This window comes from Cygnus olor, chromosome 3 (genome assembly GCF_009769625.2).
Source record: "Cygnus olor isolate bCygOlo1 chromosome 3, bCygOlo1.pri.v2, whole genome shotgun sequence".
Taxonomy (NCBI): Eukaryota; Metazoa; Chordata; class Aves; order Anseriformes; family Anatidae; genus Cygnus; species Cygnus olor.
In genome coordinates this window covers 60,959,237-60,975,503 of record NC_049171.1, presented here as the reverse complement: position 1 = coordinate 60,975,503, position 16,267 = coordinate 60,959,237, and the positions used below count along the sequence as shown (strand labels likewise).

At 38.2% G+C, this 16,267-nt stretch overlaps 1 protein-coding gene across 6 annotated transcripts in view; it reads left to right on the top strand.

Annotated features, from left to right (window-relative positions):
- AHI1 (Abelson helper integration site 1) overlaps window positions 1–5,896 on the top strand; it is a 94,444-nt gene extending 88,548 nt beyond the window's left edge. For all 6 annotated transcript variants that reach the window (XM_040552610.1, XM_040552606.1, XM_040552608.1 and 3 more), the window contains 2 exons: window positions 601–680; window positions 4,686–5,896. In XM_040552610.1, the coding sequence (XP_040408544.1) occupies window positions 601–680; window positions 4,686–4,914 (309 nt within the window). In that variant the 3' untranslated portion in view covers window positions 4,915–5,896. The remainder of the gene's footprint in view (window positions 1–600; window positions 681–4,685) is intronic.
- The last annotated feature ends 10,371 nt before the right edge of the window (window positions 5,897–16,267 follow it).

Here is a 16,267-nt window from a genome sequence, read left to right as displayed (position 1 = left end):
AAGCTGTATGGTTTATATAAGACATTTGTGAATGGTCTGGGTGGAAGAAGCTAGAGAAAATAAGGTGTCCCTGAAGACAGTAATCTCAGGTCTCGTACTAACTGAAAAAAAAATCTAAAAGGGACATGATGTCTTCCTGATGGAATTAGAGTGTTTACAGAGGGCTAATTGCATTTTTTTTTTTCTTTTTCTTTTGAGCCCTGAGTAGTAAAGCAACCTGGAGTGTTTTTTTTTTTTAAAGCCTAGGCATCTCTTGTTAAAACTATGCAATGAGATGGCTTTTTAGCATTCTCCAGTAGCAGACATAACTTACTTTTCACAGACTGTTTGTATTTTAAGTTTAGCAGATTCATAACTTCTTGTTTCTACACATACCTGAACTGTCTTCTATTTGGAAGTAGCTTTTTTTTTTTTTTAAACCAGGCTACTGTTTCCTTGTTCATAACCACATAGGAGTTAACATTTTATGGCTGATAGACATTATTTTTCAAACGAGGTATATTCTCTCCTTATTCAGGAAGCTGGTGGGTTTTCAATGTACATGTGTTGGCCCCATTGTCTTTCTTCTTTCTACCTTCCTGCTTTTTTTTTCTTTTACAGATGTCACCAGTCATCCGTAAGACGGGGGACCTGAAATGTATCTCAGGTCATGACACAGATAGAGACTCACCTGCAACACAGTAAGCAAGAAATATTTGAAATGATTTGCAGTGTTACATCTGTAACTACTGTTAGGAAACTGTCTTAGCAAGCAAAACAAGAAGGTAACCTTAGGATACTTATTCAAAAAGAGTACTTCACACTTAAAATGTGAAGGAAATAACAATTTCTATATACATATACAAACAAAAACATATACCATAATGTACATCAGAATAAAAACTAAGGGACACGGGATTGTCCTATGGCTTTCCTTTGTTATGTATTAGACTTTATTGATACAAATTAAAAAATATTTTTACACCTTCTAAAAAGTAATACAAATTGGAAAAGGTCACGTACTGAGAAGGTGCAAGCTACCATCTTTGATTGTGACACTTGCATTTCTTAAAAATTGTGTTCATTTGTTGTGTGCTGTAAGCAGATAAGATCTCAACATTTTGAACAGGAGCTGCTACAATATATTTAGCTATTGCAATCATTTGTACCTGGAAAAAATCATCTGAAAATACTTCTTGAGGTATTTTATCTACCACTTTAGGTATCTGTCATCTAAGCAAAGTTATTTCACTGATTATTTTCCAGACTGGTCCCATAACCCTCCCTCAGCGTTGCAGATGCACTTACATATCTAATTTTAACTTCTGTAAATCCTAAATGATTTTTTTTACATCTCCACCTGTATCTAGATTTGAATATAAATTATGAGTGGAAAGTTCAACACTCATGTTTGATGAGAAAGGGACTGTAAAACTATAAGTTGGTAATAAGTTGGTATAATTCAGGGTTGAATTTTGAGCATGACTATCCTGATAGGACTTAAGGAAGGAAATGCCTTAAAAGTACAGTTACTGTGACAGTTGATACAGTCTGTCAGAAACCATTATCAAAAATTTGATGACTGGACAGTGTTAGTAGAACTTCAGCAAACAATTTGTTTGAGTGCCTTTTCCCAGGCAAACACTGATTAACGCGGGACCACAGATTTAAAATGTGGAATCACAAATTATTTAATCAAATTCAAGAATTTCAAGTCATGTCAAATGTGAAATACTCATTTTAATGGAAGCTAAGTCTACCCTGAGAAGAGGTCAGGCTGAAGTATCATGCTGAAGAAATAGAACCCAAACTTCTTCAGTTACATTTCAAAAATTTGAGGGAAGCTGCCTGCATGCCTTTGTTGCTGGAATGTACTCCCTCCTCCTGAACCTTTGGAGTAGGAATGTTATGGAGATGGCAATCTGAAGTCGTGCTTCATGTCATTGCTCTCTCGTCTGGACGAAGAGCAGTGTTTCAGAGCCTCTTTCACAAACTCTCAAGGCACTGAGCCATTTACACCTGATTGTTGGTGAGGGAGAGTGAAAGATGCCATGAGATAGTGTTTGATGCTATACCTTATGAGGGGAGAGCTAATATGAAAGGGAGAAGAACAGATGTTTCAGTACTACGGTGCTGTATTGTATTTTGCTTCACTTTGACCAGACATTCTAGGCTTTGTTATATATTTGCTGCCTTGAAAGTATATATTTTGCAAGCTTTTCCATGAAGTAGAACACAATGAAATGTAATTCAGTTGTCTTTTATTATAGAAGTGACCGCAAACACCATTTTTTTGTTTTTGTTTTTTTCAGAAGAGACTATAAGTTCTTGCTATGTTTTAGTAGCTGGAAGAGGATATTCTTCTCTTTGCCACTACTTTGAAAGACAGCTCAATGTTTCTGTTTAGAGGTTATCCATGTAGTACGCATTAGATAGTAAAACATCTCAGAAACATGGCTGCATATTTTTCATTAAAACTGTCACTTCTCTGTACCTGAAACCATGACCCACGGGCGCTGTGACAGAACTGCAGTTTTCCTGTATCATGGCAGTTGGCTTGTTGAAATATCTAGAAAATGACACAAAGGCTAGAGTTAAGATTTTAACTGGAAAAGTTTTCTATTGTAGCATCTAAAAGCGATTTCAACGTGACTTGAGATCCAGTCCAATCTGTGATTAAATATTCGATTCAAAAGTTTCCATTTTCTTCCTGTTTTCTATGAAAACATATTTAACATCCATGTCATATGCTAATACATGAAAGGAACCGATCAGTAACTAAATTTTGTAGCAATCAGTTCAGTTGTGATTACCAAGTATGCAGGTTCTGTATGGAAAAGTGAAACTTTGCACCTCCACAATTCACAGTATCTTTGAGCTTCCAAGTGGTTGTTTGATGGTTTGCCTAATAAAGAACAGTATTCATTATGACCACAGTACCTGCTGCAAAAGAAACTGAAGGGCAAGTTCTGATGGAATACCTATCTTTCAGAATTTCCAGATAGAAAATACCATTTTTCAACATGAAAATAAATTTCAACAATTTATTCACTTATTCAATTTATTTATTTCAATTCAATTTATTTTTTATTTCAGTTATCTTCAACATGAAAATAATTATCCAAGATGGCAGCTGATTTTTATCTTAGCCAAGCAGTTAACCTGTCTTCTGCAGACTCTAGAAGAAACAGAAATGTCTATATAATAGATGTTAACTAAGGTTTTTATCCAAGCATCTCAAAGATTAGTTACATTGCTGCATCTGATGTGATGTTCAAATAATGAAAAGATGAACACCTCTTCTCAAAATTTGAGTAGATTAAATTTATGCCAAAAATCTGCATGGTAGCCTCACCCTTTGAATATTAATGATTAGATATCATCTCTCAGCACAGACTTGTATATCCCTAGATATATTCCCATTTTACAGTTTTCTTGAGCTGCACAAGGTAGTGCTCTCTCCATAGATTTACAATAATTACACATCAAACCCAGCTGAACACTCAGTTTGGTAGAAAATTGTACTTACTGGTTAATTATGATTCTGATCTCTGGTTTCCTCAGGTGGCAATACTTTTCAGCTTGTCCTAGGAATCGTAATGCAGAGGGTATTAACTTCCTGAACCTTTTCCCTCAGGATGTTCTGGTATTAGAGCTGCAGCAATTCACATTTTCATGAATAAACAGTTTAGCTTAAAAGAAATAAATAAAACTTACAGGCAGATAGTATTAATTCCATTAGGAAGGCCAATATGTAAACATTTTAATCTATAAAAATTATTACATTAGCACAATATCACCATTAGTAATGGTCTTACAGCAGTGTTTTTTGGGAAACTACACCATCTCATTGCATTCTTCAGTCTTGATTCCTCTGCTTGTTTACATATTTCAGCAGCATCCAGCATTAATAGTTCTGGTCACAAAGAAAGATCAGTTTATGCTACATGCAATACAAATTTTAAACAAAGACAGTACCTGCTCTTGATAGATTACATTTAAATGAGTATTGTATATATAAAGTTACAGCTTCTGTCAAGAATGGGGATGCATGGTAGAAGTGGTGTAACATCTGCATAGTCACTGGCAACATCTACAAGACCAGCCTGGTTCCCTTGTTTGAGGCGCTAACTGGTAAAAACACAGGAGCTTGCCTTGTTTTGTCATTGTACAAAGTCTGAGAAGCACAAATAGACATAAAAATCACTAATTCTATGAACATATCATAGTTTAGGTAAGTTCAAATGGAAAAACTAATCTTTTGCACTTTGTCTGCCTGTCTCCCATACAATGGTTAAATAAATAAAACATGAATTTCTCTTAAATTGCAAGTATTTTGGTGTTTGAGCTTAGAAAAGAGTAAAAGTGCAATGGCTTTTATGATTGGAGGAGAGTGGTAATTTGTATTTTTAATGATGTGTTGATTGTTGAACAAGACTTGCTGATTTTTAAGATCATGAGAGGTTCTTTTTAAAGCAGTGCTATGACATGTTGAAAAGCAGGCTAATAGAGTGGTCTCATTTTGTCCTCATGTTTTTTCTGTCTTTGTTCTGCAGTGGAATGGTAGTTTTTGTAGCTGTTTGAGCATTGTACTCAAGGGGGACAGACAGACAATTGCTTTAATGCATCAGCTGTGTGTAGAAAAAGCTCTAAATTTGAGCTAACTTTGTGTTTCTTTTACTCTTTTTATATCCACTTTCCCCTAGAGGTGTAAAGAAAAAGAAGAAAAGGATACAGAAGAACGAGACAGAAAATCAGACCAACTTAATGGGTCTCGATTCTTCTGTATCATCAGTTACAGCTAATGGTGTTGAAAATGAACCTACAGCCCATGGGGTGGAATTGAAGAAGAAGAAAAGGGCAGCGAGAGGCTTGAACTTGAGCAAAAGTGGAAAGACAAATATTGCCTTTGAGCCTGAATGCTATGACGTATAGTCATAATTTAATTCCAAATACCAATGTGACATTCAGTATACACACAGAAATGTATTTGAATGATGCAACTTCAATCTTGCTTCTAAGATCGACAAGAAAAAACAACAACAAAGAACTAAAATACACAAAATGGTGGCAGTTGTGACTTAACAGTGGTGTAACCCTGTTCAAAATAATTTTGATCAGGGTTCCTTGAAATTAACAGAACTTGAATGTCCAGCTCCTCACTAGACTGGTAAAATCTGAAATGCACTTTCATATTTTGTGAGAATCCCACTGACAAATACAATGTTAACCATCTGGTTATATCCTAAGTTAGGCTAAGCAGGCATTTCTGTGGACTGCAGATCAGTCTATTGTGAGCAGAGAATTGAGTCCAAAAGTGTGATCTAGAACAAAACAAACCCAACCACAACAAAAGTTCTTGAATTAGCTTTTTTTTTTTTTTTTGTATATAAAATAGAGCAGTGTTCAGGATGGTGAAGTTCCAAAGGAATGCTGACATTACAATGTACCTGAAAACATGAGCTTTTATTTATTATTTTTTTTCCGACATGAAATATTCACTTGGACCACATAGTGCAGCACTTAAGCAAATTGTTGAGTAACTACCTATGCAACTGGTCAGACTTCAGTGGGACTGTTCATGCTTTCCAATCCAAATAAGTGTTGCAAATTCCAGGCACTTATATTTTCAAATGAGATTTTTATGCGTATAATAAAGGTGCATTGCAGTTTTGTCAGAGTTCCTGGCTGCTTTGGCAGCAGTCTTGCCAAATAAGTGTTCTTTCTTCTGAATGAAATATTTCATTATCAAACTGTGTATTGTTATACTTTTTCTTGTAGTCTTTATTCAGCTGTATGTGTCATTAATCTTTTTTTTTTTTGCTTGAGTATTATGTTGTGAACTTTTACTAATAACTTTGCTAATTATCTACAATTCTAAATAATTTATGTTTTATATTAAATGAAACACTTCCTATCAGTTAGTGCTGGTATTTTTTCTGGCTGATGATGTCCAGTTTATTTTTACTCTGCTAGGAAATTCTTCCTCCTCCCCCTCTGAAGCAATAAATAACATAAAATTAGAAAGCCCTTATTTAGTAGACAGAGCACTTGATTCCATTAAAAAAAGAAGTGAAAATAACAATGTTGGGCACTGATGTGTGAAATGCACCCAGATGCAGAGCACTAGTTGCTATATATTCTAATACCTTCCCTGCACATGTTAAACCAGACAAACCTGTAAACCTGTTTCTTTTGAGTAAGAAGGAGCAGCAAATGTTCTTTTTGGCCCCACTGGCCCACTGGTAATGGTTCTTTGCCAGCAGTCCTAGCTCGGCTTTGCCTAGTGCATGTGTATGGAGTTCTCTCCTAAATGGGACACGTGTGTGTATTGGAACATTATGAACATCTCTTTCCCAGTCATAGGTTCTGTAAAATTATCTTAGTCCAGGGACTGCCTGCTTCCAGCAAGGCTACTTGCTTCTTATGCTTTTACTTTTGCAATATATTCAAATTCATAATTCTGCATGACATGCGGGTTTTAAAGATTTTAGAAAAGAGAAAAATCTCAACATCTTAGGTTTCGTTAAAATGTCCAGGGTTGCACTTAAAAGAAGGGCAGAGCGTGACATCAGGCTCCACGTCAGGGAGAGCTGAGCAGTAGCCAAGATCTCGGAGCTCATTGGAAGGCATTGTAAAATGTTAATTTGGCATTGTGGATGCTGAAGACAGAAATAACACTTCAGATAAACACCACAGAGAGATGGTAGTTCTAATCAAAGGCACAGCACCTCCTTTCATGCTTGCGAACTAGGGCTCCAATTATGTTCACTGCTCTGAAGCTGAATAGAGCTGCTCTGCCACACTTTCCAAATTGAGAGGAGAGGCAGCAGTAGTGTCTTCCAAGGCACAGTTCCAAATAACAATTAAGCAGAAGAAATCAGATAAGAGCCAAACATGAAAATGCAGGGAGTTGAAAATAAACTTTTCATAATGTTTTCTTGTAATTGCAATATCTTTTGTTTTGTTTTTATATTTTTTTTTTCCTCCCTATCACATGGTTGGCTGGATTTTTCTATTGCTTTATACCAAATCACTGCGGTATTAGAGGTTTCTGCATTCATTTACCAGAAAATGAACAAAAATAAGGACCTGCAATTAAAAAAAGTTGAAGTGTTCTTTCAGTATTTAAGTTAGAACCTTCAGACTATTATCACTTCTCAACAAATTATTAACAGGGCACACTAGAAATTACAGTTTTTACCTTTTGTTCAGAAATATGGCTAATACATTCATTGTAAAAACAGTTTTTCTTGAGAGATGAATCATTCTTCAGATGTTGCTGTTGGCATTTTAAAGTTTTTCTTTCTAAAAAGCATTCTTCTTTTCTTTTAAAGAATAAAACATAAACAGTTCAGAATAGAATAATAGTTTAGAAAAGTTTTGAAATTTAACTTCGTATAATGCTTCTTGTTTCTATTTCAATGCAACCTACATATTTTTCAAATCACTTCAAAATGAACATTGTATACATTTGCTGAAAACTGTACAAGTATTTAGAAGAAGACAAGAATTCAAGAAGGATTCAGATTACCTCCTGAAATTTTCCTTTTTTTTTTTTTTTTTTTAAGCTGAAGAACTACATTAAGTACCCTAAAACATGAGTGCCCTGCAAAATTGCTCCCTAAACCATGACTTGAAATACCAGAATTATAAACATCTGTTTGAGGAATTTTTACAGGGTGATACTAATTCATTGCTAGAACAACACAGATAAAAACTGGTTTAAAAAAGGGTAAATATTAGATATTTATAACTGCCTGGTGATAACAGCACAGTAGGTCTTTCATTGTTCTGGCGTTTTTAGTTTTTGTGTGTGTGGTTACTACATACAGCTCCTATTACATTTTTGTAATTTGTCAGAGGTACTGTGAAGAATGAATGTATAAATTAAGAAAATAGGAAAGAAGGGATGGCACATTTTTCCTGTGTTTCCCAATAGCTATCAGATTGCATTTATTTTTTTTCCTTAAAATAATTTGAGGAACAGACATCATAAAACGCAATAATTGTATTTGTAGCATCACTTAATTCAGAAGGCAGTAGGGGATGGATCGCAGTCAAACAAGGGCTAATGGGAACACAGAGGAACATGACAACCGAAAGTCTCTGTTGACTAGTGAACTAAATCTGCCGGCTGGACCCAATTGTCTGACAGAGAATTGAATGTCAGGATCATTTAGGGTTAACAATGGCCCATTACAAGCGAAAGCAGACAGCTATGAAAAATAGCCGGCATGGTAGCCATTCTGCAGAGACTGTGGATACAAACTTGATAATGAGGCACTTCATTCACTACATCCTTCTGCTCTAATTACTAAGGTGAATAGGAAATACTTCATTTAAGGCGGGAGCAGACTAAAGCAAAAACACTTGTTTGGTAAACACAAAGAGTGGGGGGGTGTTTAATGATCCTTTTCTAGCACATATGAAATTAGTATGTGTGCAGTACAGCCTATTTTGTGGATGTGGAAACTGGGAGGAGATAGGAGTATTTTCTGAATAGTAAAGGCAGGCTGGAAAGGGTCAGGTACAGGCTTGTACTGAGGTGTTTTTCCTTAGCATTCTGTCCAATGGCTGCCCAGAATGTTTTGGACAAACTAATTTATGGATGTACACCTGCACTTGTAAAAACATATTGCATCAGTTCAAGGACTTTTACTGCTTGAAGTATAAATATGTGCATTAGGAGCAAACCTGCTGCATGTAAGGAATAGAAACAAGCGGAGGTCTGAGAGAGGGAAATAACCAACTTAAGAAGAAAACTACTGTGTGGGGGAGACTTGCAAGAGTGTGGCAATTAGAAATTGGAACTTTAGAAGAAGGAACAGAAGATAGTGGGAAGGCGTGTTATAGCAGAGCTTTAGTGGCTTCAGTCATGTTTTTTGGGCTTTAGAAATTAAGATATTTAACCACTTCACCTTTTAATACATTTAAATGTTGTGCTATTTACAGGAGCTTTTTGAGTGGACTCTTAGAACCCATGAAGAATATTCTCCTGTGGCTTCCCAGCAATTCATAACTTGGCACTGTTCTATCTCTGAGCTACAGTCCAGAAAGCTCCAAGTATCTGGCTTATGTACCAGCTCATGCTGCTGGGGTAGCTGAGGCTTTGGTTCCCTAATTCTGCTTCGGGCACGGGTCTTCAGAGGGCACCTTTCTAGTCGTTGTCTTTTGCAGTGCGCACCTCTGCCTTGATCCATTCCCCTCCAGACTCTTTATCCGCTTTAGAGTAGCTACAGCAGCAATGAGATTTTCACACCAAACATCTAGCTGCTGGTTTGAACATTAAATATGTGATCCTTTTCGTATGTATAGATGTGCCTTACTCACAGTGTTTTATCCTTCCTGCTGTCTGTTCTGTGCTGGTTGGTTGCTGCCTTCCCCTTCAGGATGGTCTGTTCTCCAGCGGTGACACGTATGTTGAGAGTTCCAGTCCTGCAAGCTGCTCAGGGTGAATAAACCCCTCTTCTCAAAGTTTCAGCAAAGCTGGCAAGGCTTTCAGTAGCCCCATCATGGCTGTAGTTTGTCAATGAACATACACTAACTTGGATGACTGCAAAAATAGCTTGTACTCATAAGTGAAAATAGCTCTACTATGGAGTTTCCATCCAGAACTCCAGCCACCTGTTTGATGGCTTTGGGGTGTGTGTATGTGTGTGTGAGGACTTTGTCAGGCCAATGAATTTGCACTGTGTTTGGTTGTGGCAAACAATTTACAAGGTCTGTCTAATACTCAGAAACTGCAGACGCCACTTTTAGCGGAAAAATGTTTCCACACTGGTAAAGCAGTATCAGTAAAATCTATGCACTGAGAAGACATCAAATTCTTGTTGCACTTATATCGCCTGCACAGGCAGGGAGTATAATAAACTAGTGTGTAGCAGCTGTAAATTTTCTGAGGATTTATCTAACCACAAATACATCGAAATGGGGAAATAGGGCTATATTAAACTGTGCAAGATGCTGCTGGAACCGAGCCATTTCTGCAACATCCTGTAATTAATTTATTATGACAGGTCTGGCAAACTGAAACACCCAATACGCTTGCGACAGACTGTTATGATATAGCTGTTTGAAAACCCTGTAGTCACATAAAATGCAGGTATAGCTGGAAAGGAAAATAAAAATAAAAATAAAAATAATAATAATAATAATAATAAAGCATTAGAGCACTCAATATTACCATGATTTCTCTGAATTTAGAAATATTTCCCAGAGCCACATTCACTAACACCATGGAGTGGCCATGGCAGAGTCAGTGCAGGCAGAGGTACTAGCTGGAAAGGAAATCATTGCAGAATATATTGGCTTAGATCCTACTCTTCTGGGAGTCAGAAAGGCAGTTAATGATGTTCTGTGGGCATGTTCAGCTAAGGAACCTCTTTTTCATACACTTCGTGAGTCAGTGCAGGCCCTTGCCATGTTTTCTGGTGATGAAATTCAGAGTTGGAGCTGAAACACTCAGTGCTGGTTTAACTATTTTTCGATCACTCCTTATCGTTGTTTCTCTGCCCATGCTAAAGACATTCAGTTTTGTTTAATAATAGTGAGAAGGTTGCAATGAAATTCTGTGAGTTGAGAATTAGTACAAATTTCTCACAAATCAAATTTTCGTTCTTAACGTTGATTCGAATAGGTCCTCCATGCACTGCACATCTGTATAATTAGAAGAAAATTCCTCTTTCTCCCTTCCTAAATTTTGGTAAGTAGAATAGGTTGTTTTGCTTCCTTGCTTGCACTTCTTGTTTTAATGTGCACAAATTAAGCCTTTGTCGGTTTATCCACTGCTGCAGGTGAGAGGTGCGTAGTAAATGCAATTAGTTGTCATCGCCACATGTTACTCACTTGGCAGTGGTTATTTTTCATGGACTGGAAATGTTCCTTTAGTTCCACTTTGAAGTTTTTATTTTGCCATTGCATCATCAGCCATTTTTTTTTCTCTGCATTTCATCAGGGTTTTTGACACCTTTGTGTGGACACTGTATAAAGCAACTCAATTTTATGTTCTGCATTAATTTTAGTGCTTAATGGGGATATGCAGTCATGGCTGTAGGAGTGACATCATCCCTGGACTCATTAAAAGAAATGCCATGTAAAGCCAAGCTCTTAACAGCCTGCATAAGCCTATAATAAGCTTATAGGGGGGTGGTTAATCCCTATTGTGGCTTGGTATAATGTCATAATGAGAAAGTGACATCAGGAGAAGGGCAGAAGGGGCAGTCAATGTGCTCGCTCTGCATTGTGGCTAAGGGCACCGGCAGGGCTCCCACCACTCCTCCTGTTGAACCAGCAGCATGGCGGGCACTGACGAGCCCAGGTTACAGCTGAGGGTGACTAAAAATGTCTTTCAGTTAATGGAGGCAGAATGCTCTGGCACAATAAATATTTTGGGGTGGCTTTCCTTGATGACACAGCATTGACTTGTAAAGGCTGGCAGAAGGCATGGAGCTGCACATCGCCCTCCACTGCCCTGCTGTGCAGTGAAGGGCATGGCCTTGCAGGCACTATTTGCTGGAGGAAACTCCTGCCTGGGACCCCAAGGTGCCTCAGTTGTTCAGCATTGCTGGAATTTAGCTCTTTGTACTCTTTGGCAACAAAATAGCATAAGTTCTCAGGTCACATTTGGAAACTTGAGCACCTGGTGTTTGCTGAGAATCACTGGAGGCAGTTTTTTGACATCAGGTTTGTGTGCCAAGAGATACAGACTCGGTGCCCGAAATTAGGTCTGTGAACAGCCTGAATTCATGGGGGGAAAAAGAATTCTGATAGTGCCGGGGTTCTAATTGTTGGTCAAATGCTGTGATGAAGGGCAGAGGCCTGTGTAGACATAGTCTAAGGTTTTCTGCCTCCTGCTCTACCTGTAACTGAGATCCACCTCCCAACACCCATCAGATTGGTTCGGACTGTCAAGCAACAGCTTGATTCAGTTTGGTCTATTGGGAGAGCTTTTTTGGGGGGGAGGGAGTAGGGGGTGGACAACAATACTTAGCATTCATTCACTGGTGTATTTTCATGCCAGTAAAACAGGATGCAATACAGGACCAGTAATGCTGATGGTCATACCACTAACAATGAAGATTCCTCCTAAGGCTATGAAAAACTGTAAGCTTTGGAAGAAAATGCTGTAAAACTAAAATCCCTGTCAGCCTAACCAATAAGTGCATTTAGATTGGGCCTGTCACTAAACATGATAAACCTGATGTTTAGCTAATTCTGGGAACGAGTTTTGCATGGAGAGGAAAGAGTAAGTGGTGTAGCACACCGGGGTTGACACACAGGTCAGACACTGCCAAGATTCAGTCTTTTTGTAGGCTGAGGTTGCTTCACTGAGTCATCTGAACACTGCCAGGTTCCCATGCTGAGAGTAGCACCATAACATCTGTGAATGTTTGATTTTTCTTTTCTTGTGCCTTTTTTGAATGTTTGGTAACACATATTGGAAACTTAGCTCTGTATCATCCAGGAAACCTGTTCCTAATTTGTTTGAACTCTTGGTATCTTTTTCTGGAGCATTGCCATCTGTTCCTAAACCTAAAATCAGGCAAGTTTAGGACCTTTCTTAGGACCTCACAATGGGCTGACCCAGATTCCAAATTTGCAGAATATATTTGTACCCGAAATATCCACTGAGTGGTGGCTAACCTCACTTGCAGACTTCCGTTGTGACTTGGAGCTTCCATTGTGACTTGACGCAAGATGAAGGGCTCCGGGCAGGACATGGGATTGGCGGTGCTGCTCCCATTCTCCCTCGCAGCTGCTCTCTGCTCCCTGCTGGCCTGCCGCCTCCTCTGTAACATTCCAGCTGAAATGGAGAGACGGAGGGGTGGCAGCGTGCCAGCCGCCCGGGCACGGAGCACAACGCAGCCCTCTGACGGACACCCGCAGGGTGACTCACTTCTTCAAGCGCTCGTGCCTCGTGTAGCTCAAAGAACTTTTTCACTCCTGGGCAAATGTGGGCAAATATTGATAGAGCTGCCTTATTTTGTACCGGCCTTTTTGAAGCTCGGGGTTTCTTGTTTAGGTTGGTTGGCTGGTTGTTTGCCTCTATCCTTGTAATTTTCTTTGACTGGAAAGGTGTGAATGGAACTGGTTTTTACTGCCTCCGTCCTAACGTGCTGAAGTGTCTGCTGTAGGGTGAAAAGTACTCAGCCAAATTGAGTTTAAAGCTGTTGGGATCTTAGTGCTACCTGAAAACCAAGCAAATGATTTCACAGAAGACATTGAAATGATTGTTTCCATTTTGTTGGATTTAATTTGCATCTGTTTTCATGACTTTTTTCATAATATTTTAACTTAAATCAGATTAATCTTTAACTGTTGTCTAAATATTCAATGACCTATTTTATTATCCTATGTTTCATCAGTATTTAATAAAAATATCAGCAGCAATTTTACAGTAATTTTTAAAAAATAGTAATTACAGTGTCACAGGAAATGTAGAAGGTATTGAAAGTTTTTCAGAGAGAACTTCTGTGCTTATTTAAAGACTGTTTTTAGGAAAAATCTTTGTATGAAAAACACTGGCATTGACTATTCTAATGAATTTGCTTTTTTGGTAATATAACTAATCTAAATGAATAAGACTGAAAAATTTTGATTTTGGTAAGGTTTTTGATACTGTCTCATATGATATTTTTAGTAAACAAAGAAGAGAAATATGGTCTAGATGAAACTATCATAAGGAGTTGATGCATAACTAATTAAAAAAGAAAAGCTGTATTCAAAAAAGACTTACCCAAGTTTAGTTATCATACCAGGGAGATATTGCAAGGGAGGTCCCTGAGGTCAGCTCTCTGTCACTTCTATTCACTATTTCCATTAATGAGTTGGATGATGCAGTAGTATTTATAAAACTTGTGCGTGACACCAGGAGTTTGCAAGCTGTCTGTAGGGAGTGATCATAATTAAAAATGATTTTGGAAAATGGAACAAATGATGCAAATCACTAAAATAACAGTCAGTAAGATCTGTGCAGAGTACAGGAAGAAGGAACCAAAGGTAAATATATGAAATGTATTTTGGTTTTATTACAAAAAATGTTAGGGGCAGTAGGCTCAAACAAAGTAAGTGAATCAACAATACACTATGCCTTTTTTTAAAGAAAGCCATCTGGGTGTTGATATTAGCAAGGATAAGATGTGTAAGATCAGATGCTTTTTTCTTTCCAAGTTATGCTGGTGAAGCATCAGCAGGAATACTTTGCTCTAGTTTGGGGCAATGCATATTGAAACCTGTAGACAAATCGGGCCCAGCAGTGGAAGCATGACAGCGGTGCTTAAACATTTTTAGGTTTTTATAGAAAGCAACAAGTTAGGCAGCCCTCTGTTTGGTATGATCTATGTCTATGTGATTTTTATTTTTTTTTACATAGCATGGCTATTATTATTTCTTTCTCTTTTGTGGACTAGCTTAGTTTTATCTGACAGCGGTGTGACACAGCAAGAAGTATTTCTGGGAACATTTAAATTAGATGGTCATATATTTCCTTTCATCTCTCTGTTACATGTACTATTATTAGTTGCCTTTTTCGTCCTCTAAAATATCATCTGTAAGACCCACTAGATCAGTGCTGGTACTTAACTGCTCTTTGAGAAAAAATGACGGTGAAAATGTTTTATTCATTACCTCCTCTGTCATAAATCTCTAACTGGAGCAAAAATCCTGACCCTGAATCTCTCTACAGAACTCATGAGCCCATGGCTATTCAGTTTTAATCGTGCTGTTCCAGTGATTTATGGCATTGCCTTGGGTAAATTGAACCCCAGCCTCAATTTCCCTGCCTTTAGCTGAAGATACTAACATTTCTTCTGGAGACAGCCTGAGAGCTAATCTGTGTAAGGATGCCTTGACAATGTACAGTCCTCAGGCCCTTGTCTAGCAGAATCTCAAAGGTTCAGCTGTCACGCACCTGTATGACTCAGTAAGTAATTGGCAAAGAGTCCATACTTATGATGGGACTAAGTTTTGAGGATTGTTTTACATAGTTGTGTAAACTCATGGTTTTCAGTCTTATGGCTTGGATAGGCAATTGTGTTGATCTTGTTTTGGGGGGGGCTGGCAATAGCAGACATGAGATGAAAAAGCTCTGTAAAAGGCCTGTCTTTGTAAGGGAGGATTGTTCAGCTGTACTTGGCGACTGTTACTTATGACAACACACTCTCCCCTGGCAGCTATCAGAGACTGTAGAGCAAACCCAGTAGAGCAAAGCTCCAGTAGGAGCTCCAAAAATCTGGGGTGGGAGTCTGGCCAGGAAAACTCAAAGCCTTGAAGTATGTTCCATGGCAGGGAAAGAGAGGTTCTTTTCCCCTCGGGTTTCTTGCATTCATAAGTGATAATTACCATCAAAACAGACAGAGGAGATAAATGCTGGATAAGCTGGCAAGGAAAGGACACAAGTTGCTGTCCCCCACAAACAGGAATGCACGCCTAGCATACAGGATGGTGTGCTGATTTGGTAACAAAACACAAATATGTTAACAAGTGAGTGAGGAGACAGTGCCTGTTTTACAATATATGAAATAATAATGCAGCATCAAAAGATCAGAGGGTCATGCTGCAATTCCAGTGTTCATCCCAATGGTAAGCACACCCTCATTAAGGATTGTAAGTATCTTTAGGTTGAAACTGGACTGATATGGGCTGCAACCACTTAGGCTTTTGGAAAATAAACTACTACTGTGATAGGAAAGGAGGGGATTCCTGGTGGGTTCTGACCTATGCACCTCCAGTTCAATAATTCACTGAGCAATATGTTTAAACTAAAATAAATACCACAGTCCAACTGGAAATGTTTCACTGTTATAGAACTGGGCCTTTTTTCAAGTCCATTTTTCTTCTTTTGTGGTTTCAGTCAATGAGTGGTTTGTAATGATCTCACATTTTTTCTCAACGTGGAGAGAAGGAGGACTCTTTCTCCACAGCTCAGAATTAACACCATTTCTATTCAGGAAATAATGTAGTCAGTGAATGCAACCATTTAGCAGAAAAGAGGGAAATAACAGTCAGGAAATTAACTACACCATGTTTAGGTTGGGTTATTTTCCCCACCCTTTCCAATTCCCACAAACGCCCTGAAAGCGCCAAATTTACTCTGCGTATTAGGCTGAGAAATCACTTTTTGCCTGCAAGTAAAATGCATTCACTCCAGCTGAACGTATTTAATTTTATGTTACACAGAGTACATATGGACTTTATAGCATTTATGTTGAGTAATCCCACCAGCCATTAAAATAACTTGGGGTTTGGTGGCAAGCGATGGAAGCTGGACATTTCTTCTACAGGGCCT